Source organism: Ctenopharyngodon idella, chromosome 1 (genome assembly GCF_019924925.1).
Source record: "Ctenopharyngodon idella isolate HZGC_01 chromosome 1, HZGC01, whole genome shotgun sequence".
NCBI classification, from domain to species: domain Eukaryota; kingdom Metazoa; phylum Chordata; class Actinopteri; order Cypriniformes; family Xenocyprididae; genus Ctenopharyngodon; species Ctenopharyngodon idella.
This window is the reverse complement of record NC_067220.1, coordinates 31,615,015-31,632,996: the sequence shown is the minus strand read 5'-3', so window position 1 is coordinate 31,632,996 and position 17,982 is coordinate 31,615,015. Positions and strand designations below refer to the sequence as shown.

Below are 17,982 nucleotides of genomic sequence, written 5' to 3'. Positions count from 1 at the left end.
TCTCAGAAAATTAGAATATTACTTAAGACCAATACAAAGAAAGGATTTTTAGAAATCTTGGCCAACTGAAAAGTATGAACATGAAAAGTATAAGCATGTACAGCACTCAATACTTAGTTGGGGCTCCTTTTGCCTGAATTACTGCAGCAATGCGGCGTGGCATGGAGTCGATCAGTCTGTGGCACTGCTCAGGTGTTATAAGAGCTCAGGTTGCTCTGATAGTGGCCTTCAGCTCTTCTGCATTGTTGGGTCTGGCATATCGCATCTTCCTCTTCACAATACCCCATAGATTTTCTATGGGGTTAAGGTCAGGCGACTTTGCTGGCCAATTAAGAACAGGGATACCATGGTCCTTAAACCAGGTACTGGTAGCTTTGGCACTGTGTGCAGGTGCCAAGTCCTGTTGGAAAATGAAATCTTCATCTCCATAAAGTTGGTCAGCAGCAGGAAGCATGAAGTGCTCTAAAACTTCCTGGTATACGGCTGCGTTGACCTTGGACCTCAGAAAACACAGTGGACCAACACCAGCAGATGACATGGCACCCCAAACCATCACTGACTGTGGAAACTTTACACTGGACCTCAAGCAACGTGGATTGTGTGCCTCTCCTCTCTTCCTCCAGACTCTGGGACCCTGATTTCCAAAGGAAATGCAAAATTTACTTTCATCAGAGAACATAACTTTGGACCACTCAGCAGCAGTCCAGTCCTTTTTGTCTTTAGCCCAGGCGAGACGCTTCTGACGCTGTCTGTTGTTCAAGAGTGGCTTGACACAAGGAATGTGACAGCTGAAAACCATGTCTTGCATACGTCTGTGCGTAGTGGTTCTTGAAGCACTGACTCCAGCTGCAGTCCACTCTTTGTGAATCTCCCCCACATTTTTGAATGGGTTTTGTTTCACAATCCTCTCCAGGGTGCGGTTATCCCTATTGCTTGCACACTTTTTTCTACCACATCTTTTCCTTCCCTTCGCCTCTCTAATTATGTGCTTGGACATAGCTCTCTGAACAGCCAGCCTCTTTTGCAATGACCTTTTGTGTCTCGCCCTCCTTGTGCAAGGTGTCAATGGTCGTCTTTTGGACAACTGTCAAGTCAGCAGTCTTCCCCATGATTGTGTAGCCTACAGAACTAGACTGAGAGACCATTTAAAGGCCTTTGCAGGTGTTTTGAGTTAATTAGCTGATTAGAGTGTGGCACCAGGTGTCTTCAATATTGAACCTTTTCACAATATTCTAATTTTCTGAGATACTGAATTTGGGATTTTCCTTAGTTGTCAGTTATAATCATCAAAATTAAAAGAAATAAACATTTGAAATATATGAGTCTGTGTGTAATGAATGAATATAATATACAAGTTTCACTTTTTGAATGGAATTAGTGAAATAAATAAACTTTTTGATGATATTCTAATTATATGACCAGCACCTGTATATATATGTTATTTAAATATATATGTTAAAAATTAAATATGGTATTTTATTTTTTTGGTTTAGACCACAGAGATGTTCAAAGAATTCAAAACTTGCTACACCAAATGCTTTCCTGCACAAAATATATTAAATTACAAGTCACTATACCTACAAAAGTTTGGGGTTAGTAATACTTTTAAAATAATTTTGAAAGAAGCCTCTTGTGCTCACAAGGCTATTCAGTGAAAACAGTAATGTTATGAAAAATGACAGTTTAAAATAATTCTTTTCTATTTTAATATATTTTAAAATGTAATGTATTCCTGTGATGCCAAAGCTACATTTTCAGCATGATTACTTCAGTTTCTATTGTCACGTGATCCTTCAGAAATCATTTTAATATGCTGATTTTTCTAATTATTCTCAATGTTGAAAACAGTTGTGCTGTTCAATATTTTTGTGTAAATTGAGATATATTTTTTTCTGGATTCTTTGATAAATAGAAAGTTCAAAAGAACAGCATTTATTTAAAATAAAATTATTTTGCATTTTTTTTTGTAAATGTATTTACTGAAACATTCTTACTAGTGCTGTCAATTGATTAAAAAAATACTAATTAATCACACATTTTTTTCCTGTTATTAATCACAATAAATTGCGATTAAAAACATTGGATATTTTTATATTGTAATAATTTCACAGGTACTCTACAAATTAATGTAGAAACAACTTAAAGACAGTATATTTTAAATATTTGTTTAATGGCATCTTTTTATGAATGAAGGCCATTATCACTGATACTAATACTGGTACTGATGTCTCTATGAAACTGATTTTTTTTAAAAAACATTAATTGACAGTCACACAATGCTGATGTTGTTAACATTAACCATTTTGAGAACAAAGTTTAACAATAATAATAATTTGCACGGTTTGACGTGATATGAGCTAAGCGATCGTTAGATTTAATCACCATTGGCGACACGATTTATTGTAATGCTTTTTTTCCTCAGTTGGTCAGAACCAGGGGCGGACTGGGGCAAAAAAGCTTTTGTTCTGGCACAAAGTGGCCCATCACACCCAGTCCGCAACACACCTCACCATAAAACCCACCAGCTCATTATGCACAGAGCATTTTTTTACACCACTTTTTATAACATAAAAGTATAAATGCTATTTATACAGAAATATAAATGCTTTTTTTTTTCTTCAATTATTATTATTGAAATGCTTATCATTAACTTTAATGAATGACTGGCATGCTTGTTTGTGTTATTATTTGTCTTTCCTGATGCACATGGCAAATTATTTAAAAAAAATTTCAAATCTTTTTTCCATACAGGGAAGTTTAATATCACTGAAGCTTAATACCTACCATTAAATCAGTCCATATATAACAATGCTCTGGTATGGTCTAAGACTTAGAATGTAGTGCAGAATGTGGACTGTTTTATGCTGCCTTTCTAGTGGTTATAGTATTTGTCCTTTCAGGAGCTTGACAACTGTGATTTTATGGAATAGAGGTCCAATTGTGGAAAAGAGTGTAAAAATTATTTTTATGAAAAATACAGCATATTAGAATGATTTCTAAAGGATCACGTGACTGAAGACTGGAGTAGTAATGCTAAAAATTAAGCTTTGATCACAGGAATAAATTACATTTTACAATAAATCCACATAGAAAACAGCTATTTGACTGTATTTTCGATCAAATAAATTCCGCCTTCCTCTTTTAAAAACATTAAAGAAGTCTTATTTAAACTTTTGATCACCAGTCTGTAAAATAACGCATGTGAACTAATAAGAAAATTATATATTTTAGACACTTTCCTAACACGGGACATAGTGGCTACTTGAATATGCCGGTTTTGCCATGTTTAGTGTAAGTTTGAGAATGATATTTCGATTTTCGAGAATGATATTTTGAGAATGATATTTCCAATGATATTTTATTCATAAATGATATTTATAAATAATTTTCAAATTATTGTGAAATTACTGAAGTAATCCTGACAACAGATACGCAAACATTCACTCTTATCTGACATGCTGAAAACTATAGGCTATGTTAATGTTTCTTTGTGCATTGTGTGACGAATAACGTAAATGGCATTAAAATATGAAAAATCCAAAAAGGTCAGAAGTGTATCCCTGGAAATTAATGTCCGTCACTTAACAGTAAAAAGCTTTCACGTCCTCGTAGAGCTCGTAATTACAGTTTGTAAGCTGGGAGTTTTCTGAAAGCTCCCACGTAACACGTGGCCGCTGTGCTGCCTGACTGCTGTAGATTCATTTAGGCGTTGATAGTGGTGCCATAGAAACGCATAATTCCCAATCCGAGGACGTGAACAGCTCCGAATATAACGTCACGTGTTGTCATCTCAAGAATCTGAACGCAGCATAAATCCCGCCTCCTTCGGTTTGATTGGATATCTCAAACATTTTGACAATGACAGACTGAGCACACTAAACGGATTAGTTTTTTTTGCCTCAAGTGGGCCGCACCTGCGCGAATAATTCGTCTGGGCTGACGGAAGGATATAGACTACGTAAATTTTCTATAATTCATTCTTCATAATATATATTTACATTGCAACAGGGCTGGCCCACATTGTCCGAACAAAAGAACAAAAGTGGCAGACATTTTACTTACTTGTTCAGATGACATTTTCCGGTGAAAATTCTTATTTTAGTCATACTTCCAAGACACAGGATCTGTGATTCTGAAGTACAGTATCCACCGATGTGGTGACTGATAGCAAACATTAGATTTATCTGTGCTGAGGAGCCATGTCGATGCACAACCCACGTAAAGATGATAATTCCGCAAATAACTGCAATTGCAGGTTTCAAACAGAGATGGCGACAAAGAGGCAAAACTTACGGACTGCAGCTTTAAAAAAAAAAAAAAGTAATTGCATGCGTTAACACTTTAATTTTGACAGCCCTAATCCTTACTGAATAAAAGAATTAATTTCTATCATAAACAATCTTACTGCTCCATCCACAGACTGCAGACTTTAGTATATTATTTAGTGGATTTATTTTAATTCTGTTGATCTGATTGAATTCGTGTTTGAACAGAAAACAAAAGTCATACTGACAAGAAGAATCAACGCATATGAAATGTTTGAGCACTGATTGAAATTCCAGTATACAGTAGTAATGCAAGGTGTGATTAATAAATGAACATTGTTATCTTTTCTTAATCTATGCATTACTCTAAATTCAGTCAGGATTACATAATGCGTGTTTTGATGCAGTAACGCTTGCCTGCTCTCCAGAGCATTTATACTGTGTTCAGAGCTGCAGGCTCTTCTCAAGGTGTAATGGAGGTGTAAGTCTGTTTCCCCTGTAACAGCTGGGTCACTGCTGCAAAAAACACATTATCCACACTCCTGTAAACAGCAAGTTCTGGGGTGCAGCTACAAGGAATGAGGAGAATGCACATACAATGCCATTGCACCAATAGCAACTACAAGGCGCTCAGTGAAAAGATGGGATGTAAGCTCAAAAACCGTGCGCGTTCAGCTTCAGCTGTATCTTCCGTACTATGTCTTTGCTTCAGGGCTTAAGAGGTTGTGCTGTGAAACATTTATCCTGCTCGACTTGCTGAGCTCCACAATAAGGACTCTTATTTTTATTCTAAGGTATACATGATAGTGAACATCCTCTGAAGACCTGATCTATATTCTCTCCTGTATTGGTGGGATTTGTTTATGATTACCCATAAATCATTGCTGGTACCATTCTCGACTTGCAATTTTGCAATCAATAGTGTTTGTGTGCTGTTGAATTGTGTCCATGAATCTCTCAGCTGTGGCAGTTATGATTGGTTAGAGTGACAGTAAACTTCCTGCCCTGTGACATGTGTGGGAATGGATGTTCTCTTGGACCGTGCAAATAGAATTTGCTATGCACTTTCATCTGTTACCACTCTGAGATAGGTAATGGACTGACGGGACTCACCATTTTCATCTGTTGTACATAAACCGTCCTGCTTTGAATTGATATAGTCTTTGCTGTTTATAACCCTGAAGAAATTATGCTTTAATTAAATGATTGTAGGATAATTGGATACTTCTACATAATTACATTTCCAAAGCAAAAAAAAAGTTTTTTTTTTTTTTTACTGTTTATTTAGACCTTTTATATATATATGTAAATTATCTATCTATCTATCTATCTATCTATCTATCTATCTATCGTCTGTCTATCATTGTTTTCTATTATGTTATGATATTTTAAAATGTAATGTGTTTCTGTGATGGCAAAGATGAATTAAAACAATGCTGTTTAATATTTTTGTGGAAACAGTAATACATTACTTTTCAGATTTTTTTATTTTAAGTTATTTCATTTTTGTAACAAGTTTTTACTGTCACTTTTGATCACTTTTAAAGCATCCTTGCAGAATTAATGTATACATTTCTTAAAAAAACTGCCTTATCTTGATTTATTAAAAAACCTTATACTTTAAAATACTTTTAATCAACAAGATACTTAATTGATTACATTTTTGACATATTCCCGTTACTTGATTCTAATTTCTCTTGCACTTCTATATATTAATCAACAGCATCGCCATATATCGCATCGCTATTGGTTGTTATACACTACTGCTCTTTTAGCCGTTATGGACTGACTCTCCCTCTTGTTCCCAGGGTGTTCTGAATGCTGCCTCAAATGCCTGAGTGGGATACCCTACGCCTCTCTGATCGCGACCATCCTGCTGTATGCCGGGGTGGCGCTCTTCTGTGGCTGTGGTCACGAGGCTCTCTCTGGGACCGTCACCATCCTGCAGACCTACTTCGATGTTGTCCGGTCGCCTGTCGATGCCCTGGATGTCTTTACCATGTGAGTGCCATAATACCAACGTTGTAATGAAAAAGAACATTTGCTGTCTGTTGAGCCAAATTTCTGTGACATGTTTTAGTTGCTTCAAATGCAGTTTCTTTGACCAGCTCTGCTCAATAATGTAGTGCTAACTGACATTATTGCTTGCCAAGAACCCAAGTTTTAAAGAATTAACACTTGACTTTAAATGACATATGACTTCATTCATTGTCTATTAGTTTAACTTAAACAAACATACTATTGCATACATTTTATTCAAGTTAATAGGGACAATACAGAATAATTATACCTAGAGTGAGTAAAGAAAAGAATGTGTTTTCCCACACTCATATTTCTAAAGAAGAGTGACACACGCATAAACACTTTTGCCAAGACTGATTTTTCTGAGCTACCATGTTAGGTTTTGGCATCAGTCCCATTCAGAGAATTAAGCGTTCTGAACCAGATCATCCGAGCACACCTGCTCACCGGAACTCTACTGGTGGGAAGGAGAGCAGGATGGACGGAGAGAACAAGAGAAAGGAGTGGGTGGAGGAAGGAATAATGGTGTGGAGCAGCATTTTTTCAGCCATTTTATCTTATTTTATCAAATACTTTTGAGTAAGGCTTTGGAATAATTAAATTAGACAGTTATGTACTTGTGTGTGTTTTTTTTTATTTTTAAATGAATTTAATCTACACACAAAAAAATCTGTGGATTAGGACTTCACAAAATACAGACTTACTCTGCCACCATTGTGCCCTCTATTATTATTTGTATGCAAGATAAGCACTGACACTTGAATTATTTATCGTTTTTGATTCCTCAGGATTGACATCTTAAAGTATGTGATCTATGGAGTGGCAGCAGCCTTTTTCGTCTATGGTATTCTGCTGATGGTGGAGGGATTTTTCACCACTGGGGCCATCCGGGACCTTTATGGGGACTTTAAGATCACCACCTGTGGGCGCTGTGTCAGTGCTTGGGTAAGATCAACCACCCATCTAAAAAAGCTATTACAGAAGCAGGATAGCATATTAAAGGGTTAGTTCATTCAAAAATGAAATTTCTGTTATTAATTACTCACCCTCATGTCCACATCCTTGAGACCTTCGTTCATCTTAGGAACAAAAATTAAGATATTTTTGATGAAATCTGATGGCTCAGTGAGGTCTCCATTGCCAGCAAGATAATTTACACTTTCAGATGCCCAGAAAGGTGCTGAATACATATTTAAAACAGTTCACGTGACTACAGTGGTTCTACCTTAATATTATAAAGCGACGAGAATACTTTTTGTGGCTGATTTCAAAACACTGCTTCGAATCTTTTGTTTCGAATCAGTGGTTCGAAACAAAAGCTTCGAAGCAGTGTTTTGAAATCGGCTATCACTAGATATTGTTGAATAAAGTCAAAAAGTATTCTTGTCGCTTTATAGTATTAAGGTTGAACCATTGTACTCACATGAACTGTTTTAAATATGTGTTTAGTAACTTTATGGGCGTTGAAAGTGTAAATTAACTTGCTGGCAATAAAGGCCTCACTGAGTCATCGGATTTCATCAAAAATATCTTAATTTTTGATGAACATGAGGGTGAGTAATTAATGACAGAAATTTCATTTTTGGGTGAACTAACCCTTTAATGACAGAAATTTCCTAACTAACCCTTTAAATAATATGGTGCAAAAAGCATTGATCTCGAAATTTTACTAAGCATGATTTCATAAATTATAAGTTTTGCCTGTTTTAAACAAAAACCTTTCACACTATAAATCACATGCTTCAAGTTAAATGAGGTATAGAAAACATAGTATTGTATAGTAGAAAAGAAGGAGTTTACTGAATTAGAAAAAATAAATCTGATATAATCTAATTCCAACAACAGACATCTTTCAGATGGCTGATAAGGTCACTGCTATATTATGTATCCCTAAATTTTTTTGAGTTACTGAATTTATGAATATTATAATACTAATGTTTAGTTAATTCCATATGGTATGGTGTGGCATTTACTTGAAAGTTTTACATATATTTTTTTCTTTTTCTTTCAGTTCATCATGCTTACTTATATCTTCATGCTGGCTTGGCTGGGCGTTACAGCCTTCACCTCTCTGCCAGTCTTCATGTATTTCAACATCTGGAACACCTGTCAGAACATCTCTCGGGTGGATAGTAGCCTGGAAAGTTCTAGCCCTTGTTTCGACCTGCGTCAGTTTGGTGCGTAGCTCAGTTCTGTACTATGTTTTTCTTTTCTTAAGTTCTGCACATGTTGGTGTAAACTAAATACTTAGCCAGCAAAATAAAATATGGATCTATGGATTGCTGCTTATGATTGCTATTTTCTAGTCACATTCAAGTGCTTCTGGATTACTATGTGAATATGTTAGCAGTGAATGCCATGTCCAGCTGGCTGTAGGGCTGTAACTGTCCGAGATGATTTAAAACAACCTGGAATCCTTTCTCAATCAGATTTATGTTTTGTGTTGCAGTTTATTCATGTTTTAGTGCAGAAGCTACTGAATGTGACAGGCTACATGTATTATCCAGACTTCCAAGGACAGAGAATATGGGAAAATAACTCTTCTAAATTTTGCAACAGCTAAACAACAAAATGCATTACATTACATTTGCATTACATTTGCACATTACAGAAATCAATTGTGTACCATCACTACTGGAAGCACAATTATGACATTTAAATGTAATACGGCCATTTATTAACAGTATTGCAACATCAAAGCTGTGGTGTACCCCATTGGTCACCGTGATTTTGCCAAGTAAGACATGTTCCTGGATCAACATATTTTGTTGATCCTGGAACAACATTCCAATCCGAAAATGTAGCCCCTATCGCTACCCCTAACCCTACCCATAACTTATTCCTTAAAGGGGTTAGTTCACCCAAATATGAAAATTCTGTCATTAATTACTCACCCTCATGTTGTTCCACACCCGTAAGACCTTCGTTCATCTTCGGAACACAAATTATGATATTTTTGATAAAATCTGATGGCTTAGTGAGGCCTGCATTGCCAGCAAGACAATGAACACTTTCATTGCCCAGAAAGTTACTAATGTGACTACAGTGGTTCAACCCTAATGTTATGAAGTGACGAGAATACTTTTTTGTGCGCCAAAAAACAAAATAACGACTTTATTCGACAATATCCAGTGATGGGCGATTTCAAAACACTGCTTCATGAAGCTTCGAAGCTTTACAAATCTTTTGTTTCGAATCAGTGGTTCGGAGCGTGAATCAAACTGCCAAAGTCATGCGAACCATTGAAATTCCGAAACTCTTATGACGTAACAAAGCCTCATTTACTGAAATCAGTCTTTCAAGCTCCACTGATTCAAAAGAAAAGATTTGTGAAGCTTCATGAAGCAGTGTTTTGAAATCGCCCATCATATTTTTGAATAAAGTCGTTATTTCGTTTTTTTGGCACACAAAAAGTATTCTCATCGCTTCATAACATTAAGGTTGAACCACTGTAGTCACATGAACTGTTTTAAATATGTCTTTAGTAGCTTTCTGGGCATCTGGGCATCTTGCTGGCAATGGAGGCCTCACTGAGTCATCGGATTTTATGAAAAATATCTTAATTTGTGTTCCGAAGATGAACAAAGGTCTTACGGGTGTGGAACGACATAAGGGTGAGTAATTAATGACAGAATTTTAATTTTTGGGTGAACTAACCCTTTAAATCAGAGGGAAATGACTGATGTAGAAGCACCTAACCCCTGTAATCCTAAACCTGACATAAACTGTACATTTTTCCCTCAAATCTGATTGGAATGTTGTTCCAGGATCAACAATGATGTTGATCCAGGAACATGCTGTACTTGGTGAAATCACGTTTACCTACACGTTCAAGAAATAATTAAAACCATTATTAAAAAGTTACAAATGACCAAAGCATGACTTCTACATATTAGCACAATTTAGCCAAACAGCTTTGGCATATCTAATGGTCATTTATGCATGTACTATTGCACTTTTAATAAGCACATATCAACTCCCTAATAATCTGATGTTGACACCTTTATTTGAATTGCAGGGATTGTGTCCATTGGTGAGGAGAAAAAACTGTGCACTGGTTCTGAGAACTTTATCAAGATGTGTGAATCTAATGAGGTCAGTTGGCAGTTCTGAAGCAGGGCCTGTTTTATCCTGACTGATGGCCTTCATCTTCATCTAAATTCAATCCACCATTACAGTCAGCGACCTATGGCATAAAAGAAGGGTGGGGAGTGAGAGAGAGAATATGAATAAATTGTAAACCTTTCCATGCTTTTAAGTCTGAAGACACGCTGTGTAGCAGGGATTCCTCCATATAAATATGTAATAGTTAAATAATATTAAAATTTATTAGCAAGGTTGCGCAGCTCCTTTTATGGACTGCGCCACAAGTTAAATGGCAGTGGATGTCATGTTTTCACAATATTATTAGAGATTACAGACATTTATCAGATCTGTTTAAAGGTCACTGTTGACATGTGCTGCTCTGGAGAAATGAAATGAAAATGAATGTGCATAGCTATAGCTTGAGGTTATCATTTTAAATTGTTTTAGAGATCTAGATTTATCTGTAATTCGTTGGTGTAGAAACAATTTTACAGTTAATTACAGGCAAGTAACACATTGAATGAAATGTTAAATTTTGACATGGAAATAGTGTTTTCTTGTAAAATTTACTCCAATAATCTTTGTTTCATTTACAACTTTTGAATAAAATATTTTTTAACAGTGTTCTTGGTGATTTGTCAGAAAACCATCCAGGTTTTCTCCTCTTCAGAGTCTTTTTTTGTCTCTTTCTTCAGCTGGATCTGACATTCCACTTGTTTGTCTGCGCACTTGCGGGGGCTGGAGCTGCCGTTATCGCAATGGTGAGCTTTTCCACTGCTGTCTTTCTCTTTTACTTTTTATCTTGCTTTATTGCTCCGTTTATGCATTGTATAAATTTTCCCTGAATCTAAATTTCCTTTCAGGGCAATAAAATGGAATATAGATTGATTTATGAGATTCATTAATTCGTTGACTCCAGGGACACCTGCGAGAAGGGTAATATGAAATCTAAGCAAGTATGTTATAGAAATCAGGCACTTGTTTAGAATCAGGAAAGAATGTGTGTGTGAGCCAAAATGCAATAGACATCCAAGGCCTCTTGTAAAGTAGTGAGTGAGCAAAGAGAGAAGAAGAGAGAGGGAGAGGAACGCTCATCATTGAAAATGCAGGAGGTGTTGTTGCCATGGAAACAGAAGAGGAGAGGGAAGGAAGGAGAGAAGCTTGTTTGGAACAGCGATAAGTGATTGTGAGACACTATTTTCTACCCATTGGTTTGAATCTTAAAAAGCCATTTTCATTGGTTAATATAAGAGCTTATGTAGAAGGTAAATAGAATAGTATCAAATTAATTTGATGCAGTCAATTCACTGTTTACCTTAGTATTGTGCTCTTGTCTTCTGCCTAAGCTTCTTGCAGTGTGTGTGTGTGTGTGTGTGTGTATCTGAAAAGCACAATGCATTTGTTTTCTGGAAAGGAAACAGTCTGGCCTCATTTATACCAGTTAATTGCATTCCACACGGTTTGCAAATGAGAAAACAGCTTGGACATTAAGTACTTAGAAACAAAGAGTCTACAGAATTGGATCATAATTTGTGCTCTTTTGATTATATAATTACATCATACCTTTCAGAGAATATTGCTGCATACTCGCAGTTTGCTGATTTGTGCAGCAATGATGCCACCCATTGGTGTATAGAGGAACTTCAGCAAAATGAATCAGAGTCTCATTTTCCCAACTGTGGCATTGCAAGGGAACTGCAGGAGCCATTTTTGTTCTGAAAACACATTAATTATGCCAACATTTTCAGAACCATCCAAATTTAAAGAGATAATTCACCTAAAAATGAAAATTCTGGCATCATTTATTGACTCTGTTCCATTTTTTTTTTTTTGGTCACATCAGAGATGTTTGGCAGCTCTTTTCTTCTATACAATTAAGGTAAATAGTGACCAAAGGCTCGGAAATTCACAGAAACGCACCCTGAAAGGCATCATAGGCCTTTCCCCTCAGACGTAGTGCTCAAACATTTTCAAAATTGGTTATGAGACCCAAAAGAACCAATGACGTTTGGCATCACTGATTTGCATATTTGAATATACAAGAATGTGAATAAGATTTGAGTGACACGGACAAGGGCAAGATTATCAGTCAATGTCGTATGGCTTCAGAAGATGGATTTTTATGATGCTTTTGGAACTTGACAGCCCTTGCTCACCATTCACTTTCAGTGTACATTAAACATCTCCTCTTTTCAACAAAAGAATATCATATAGTTTTGGAACGACATGAGGGTGAAAAGGAGTTAGTTAGGAATGGGGTTGTTAGGAAGCAGTAAGTAACCTTCTTCCTTTCTCTTTTTCAATGATCTGGCTACTGTCATAGGTGGTGGCAGTGTCTGTCCTCATCCATAACAATGCCATTCTGACGTCTAAGAACACGGGGAGGTACTGCACGCGTTTCTGAAGCCAGCTCCGGTCTGGGGTGTCCTTTCCCACCTCCCGACACACTCTCTATCCACCAAGGGCCCCACCACCATCGCCCACAACCGCGACTTTCATAATGACGTCCCTTAATTAGCTTGATTAAAATGACACCCAGGCCCTTGCATTTTGCAAAATCGTTTCAGTTCCTGTGCTTCCCTCACCTCCCCGCCATAACCAGCTGCGTAGCCCCAAGTTAACCCACCAGTTACAAATGATAACATGTGTAAACGAACAAACTAACCTGGCTTATATTCAGCTGAAACTGGTTGCTGCTTTGTCTGACATGGGAAACGGTTGATCTCCATACTAAACTGGGGCACTAAACGCCCTCCTGGTCTTCTCCAGAGTAATCCTTTTGAGTTTTTGGGGGGGGGGGGTGCAGAATGGTTATCAGCACTAATACTAACCCTCCCCTCTAACCACTGTGTTGCTGTAGGTGCACTACCTGATGGTGCTGTCGGCTAACTGGGCTTACGTGAAGGACGCCTGCCGGATGCAGAAATATGAGGATATCAAGTCCAAGGAGGAGCAGGAGCTTCATGATATCCACTCAACTCGCTCTAAAGAGCGTCTGAACGCATACACATAAAGCACGCGGTCATGCGCACACATATAAATATGTATACACACACACATACACAAGCATGCCCTTCCCCTCCCTGAAGACACATATATAAACTAAACTTAACTAAGTCTACTTTCCATGGTTTCCAGGGGTGAGGAGTGGGATGGGATGGGATTAGGGAGGCAAATAACTGTAACACTTGCTACGTACGGGTGTGACCCAGAATGTTGGTCTAGGGGCGTGCTTATCGTCTCAATGGCAACGTCTCTGACTACCCAGGATTTAGTTTCTTTGTCCTTTCATTTCTCCTCTACCTCCCTTTTCTGTTGACGTGTTTGAAAGCACATTCTGATAAACACACCAAGCTGAGTGACTTCTCTTTTGTACCACATACTTTTAAGTCTCATTGGGTCTTGTTAGGGGTTTTGGGTTTAGCCAAAGGGATTACAGCACACTTTTCACATTTTTGTATTACTCACCGATGATTTACGTTCTTCAAGCTCACCCTATAAATGGCTAGTCATGATTTAGATTCACAGATTTTTTTTTTTTTTTCTCTTTAGACTTTTTAAAAACCAAAATGTGACCAAACTTGTAACTTATGATTTACAGGTTAAATCGCTCAGGCTGCCACACTTACAGCAGCAACAGCACAAAAATGTACAGATTCTTTTTCCAACAAATTCAGTTTTGGAGTGCCAGGGATTTCAAAAAGTACCTTAAAGTGACTTTTACTGCTATATTGTAGCTTGGCCTAACTGTATATGCTAGCTGTGCGCAGTATTAATGGAAGGTGTGACACTGGTGCTTAGTAACTGTTTGTTAAGCTTCGACAAAGATGGCTGCTGACTGGGAAAGAAGAACCGTGAAAGAACATCTCAAATCAGCTAGAGTGGTCACGTAGGATTTGCCTTGGGAGACTCTATGGATATTCGTTTTCTCTCATCCATTGCAAGCCATAAACTCACATGCGAATAACATTTTCAGGTGTTTTATTGCTTAGTTTTAGCTTTAACTTTTTAAATGCAAGTAATCAAACAAAAACAGTTTTTTGGTCATTCCTCTGAACTGTATATATCTCTTTAAGTGTATACACATTTCTTGTCAGTTTTTAAAACACATCTTGCCAGTCAGTGTTACAGTAGGTGATATTCTTGAGATCGTCGTTCATATCGGAGAAGTATAAATCTAAATGGAAAAGTTGATTTCAACAACTCTGCCAAACACTGTGGAAGGTGGAATAAACAAAGTAGTTATGTAACATTCAAACATTTCGAATAAGAACTAGAAAGATGTGGATGTACAGGCATGTATTACGCCAAACTCAGTGTTTTGGTTGGTCTTGCCAACTTCAGTTGCCCTACTTTTGCAGTAAAGTACTTTTGTCAGTGTCTCAAAAAACAAAACTCAAAAAAAAAAAAAAAAAAAAAAAAAAAAAAAAGCTAGTTTTTGTGCACTTATGGACCATTGTGAGTTTTTTGGTGTAAGTGCATTTGGAATCAGCGCTGAGTCCCTGTACTCATACTAGTCATGCAGCTTTTTTTAAAACCACAAAAGAAACTTGTATTAGGTAAAAACCGTGAATCTAGATGTTATTTGTGGCATGGTTATGCATCTAATGGTAATAGTTTTAACTAACTCGAGAAAAAAAAAAAAAAAAGATCCTTTATTTTGATTTTTACACTTATGACTGTCTTGCTGGGGTCAACTATATTTTTTCTAAATGTGCAGTATTACAGTTACTACGCTAACAATATTAAGCTAAATATCTTATTAGGTTGTAGTGTTTGAGTTTTGTCCTTTCTAGTTTGTGATAATTTTCCAAACCCTGTCTTAAACCTATACTTGTTATGATGTTGCGTATTCAGTATTATCCTGACATTGCTTTCAGCTTTATCCACATACTGTACTAGTTTTTTTGTACTTTCACTGAGAATGCTTTGTAGCAGGCAGTAAAATTAACTGGTTTTGTACATAAATGTGCCAACAGCTTGACAGTGGCTTTTTTTCTTTTCGAACTGTAGAAACAAACTTGCTTGCGTAAATAAAGACACTTGTGTACTTGTTTTAATTGTTCATATTTATTGTGTGTGTTTGGCATGTAGGTCATGTGACTGAGTGACCTTTTAAAGCCTGTTAATCTTGCATCTGTAGTTCAATACAACCCATAAATGCATTTCTTTAAATACAACACAAGGAAATGCTGACCTATAGCAAGGTTGAAAACAGGCAAGTGAATTTTAACCCAACCTAAATGTTTAATGCTAGAATGAACTAAAAACCTTGAAAAGATATATTCTATAAATCATTTAAGGTTAATTTGTACAGTATAGGTCTATATGCAGTTCTTTAAATGTACTATTCAATTATTGCTTCAAAACAGTAAATAGTCCCTTAATAACCCCAGTCAACAGGACAAAGGCCAATATGGCATGGAGAAACTCCAGTAGGTAGGATGAAAAAAACAAGAATCAGCAGGGGGAACACATCCTTCTCAAGTACCTGACTTGTCTATATAAATGTCCTTATGCCAAGTATTTGAAACATGTTTGGTTTTATTATGCTATTGTTAATTTAATACACTTATTTATAAATGTCCAGATTATACCTATTTATATAGACGATCATTTATTTACTATTATTATGAATATTTATTCACTGGTGCAAGAACAGTCCATGCATGGTAAGGTGGGACTGAATGTCCCTTGCCATCCAGATCTATATGTGTGCACAAAACGCGTCATGGCTTTTTGATGCAAGGGAGGAAAAGTAGCATGGGAGGCATTTGTCTGAGCTTTTTTCTTACTATTGATATTACAAATAAATACCCTGGGGAAAGACAAATGGCACTCTTAATCTATCAACACTGAACGGTTGTTTACGTCTTATTGTAAAAAGACTGCAATGCAATTGCTTGCCAGTAGCTGGCAGTAAAGTTCTAAAACAAAATCCATTCTTGTGACCTATGGTCTGCAGTACATAGATGACATTTTATTTCTCTGTTCATGACTGACGTACACAAAAAATCAACATACAAAAATCTTATTACAAAATCTGTTCCTTTAGTGTTTTTACAAAATAATGTAACTATACTGTGTTGTTTAAATTACAGAAGGTAATAGTATGAATTAAATAAAAAAGGGTCATCCACATTGCCTTAAGCAAGCAAGGTTATGGTTTTTGCATTGAATGACCAAGGCTTTGCATAACTGCTTTTCTTAGGTCTCAGATCAAATATATACATTTACAATAATGTGTCAAAGATGTTCTCAAGGAATGCTACCTTTTAATATTTTAGATGTGTATTTACCTTTGCACTATGCTGAAAATGCTGCATTCTGTCAGTGGCATCTGCACACAATTTGTACTTGGCCATACAGCATTACACATCAGCCAGAAAACACAAACTGAATATCTCAGAAATTGCCCTGCCCCCTCCCATTGCTAATACAATGCATACCAATTGACTTTCATCTGGAACAGAAAGCAAAAGTAATGATGGCTTTTGTGTCTAAACTGCAGGGTCTTGCATAGTCCAGTTTCCAAACTCCCCAGTGCCCAATTTACCAGGTGTGGAATCTAATTTTGCACCAATCTAAGAAGGAAAAGAGTGTGGAACATTGCCTAGCTACCTCAGCGGATTCACAAATGTGTGATTAGCTTGCCTTGGACACATTGCAAATTCATTAGCATATACAAACATGCATGGATATCAGGACCACTGAGCCCACTGAGCAATGTGAGCCATCATAAATGTCTAAAGAGGCTTATAAATCATGATGGTGTACCTCACCTACTTTATCAAAGTGGCTAACCGTGTTGTTGTGGGTCATTTTGACCCGGTTTAGACAGATTTTCTGCAACTTAAAGGGATAGTTCACCCAAAAATGAAAATTCTGCCATCATTTACTCACCCTCAAGTTGTTCCAAACCTGTATACATTTCTTTCTTCTGCTGAACATAAAGGAAGATATTTTGAAGAATATGGGAAACTGAACAGTTCTGGGGCACCATTGACTTCCAAAGTATATATATTTTTTTTAACTACTATGGAAGTCAATGGTGCCCCAAAGCAGCCTGGTTACAAACTTTCTTCAAAATATCTTCCTTTATGTTCAGCAGAAGAAAGAAACTCATACAGTTTTGGAACATCTTGAGGGTGAGTAAATGATGACAGAATTTTCATTTTTGGGTGAACTATCCCTTTAACATCAACCTTTTGGCCTGAAAATGCATGACGCCTTCCGTAGATGTGATTTGTCAAGACAAAATGCTTTCACTGACTCCATGAACAGCAAATTGTGACTCTTGAACTGTGATTTGTCATTTCGGGTCAATTTGACCCAGTAACAGCTTTCCTGGATTGTTAGTAGTAGCAGCACGTAAAGGTTATACTGCCACTCTGAGCACTTTGGGAAATTAAAGAAGTCAACAATGTGCATTTGCTTGTCTAACCACCTTTGCTTGACTTCCCATCAACTGATACTAAAAGCAATATTTCTCTAACAGAGGCCACTATGTTTTTGAGCAGTGTCATTTGACTTGAATCCAGCGTGTAATATCCGATATGGAGAAAAACAGCTTCAAGATTCTTGTGTTGCGTTGTGTAAGGGACATGAA

The 17,982-nt window shown here is 36.8% G+C and overlaps 1 protein-coding gene across 3 annotated transcripts in view; it reads left to right on the top strand.

Annotated features, from left to right (window-relative positions):
• Positions 1-15,428, top strand: part of gpm6ab (glycoprotein M6Ab) — a 62,401-nt gene extending 46,973 nt beyond the window's left edge. For 2 of the 3 annotated variants that reach the window (XM_051901747.1, XM_051901738.1), the window contains exons 2-7: positions 6,074-6,266; positions 7,076-7,232; positions 8,299-8,464; positions 10,306-10,382; positions 11,069-11,134; positions 13,234-15,428. In XM_051901747.1, coding sequence (XP_051757707.1) covers positions 6,074-6,266; positions 7,076-7,232; positions 8,299-8,464; positions 10,306-10,382; positions 11,069-11,134; positions 13,234-13,386 — 812 coding nt within the window. In that variant the 3' untranslated portion in view covers positions 13,387-15,428. Of the gene's footprint in view, positions 1-6,073; positions 6,267-7,075; positions 7,233-8,298; positions 8,465-10,305; positions 10,383-11,068; positions 11,135-12,696; positions 13,198-13,233 lie in introns of those variants that run through there. The other variant, XM_051901757.1, reaches the window with a different exon arrangement.
• The last annotated feature ends 2,554 nt before the right edge of the window (positions 15,429-17,982 follow it).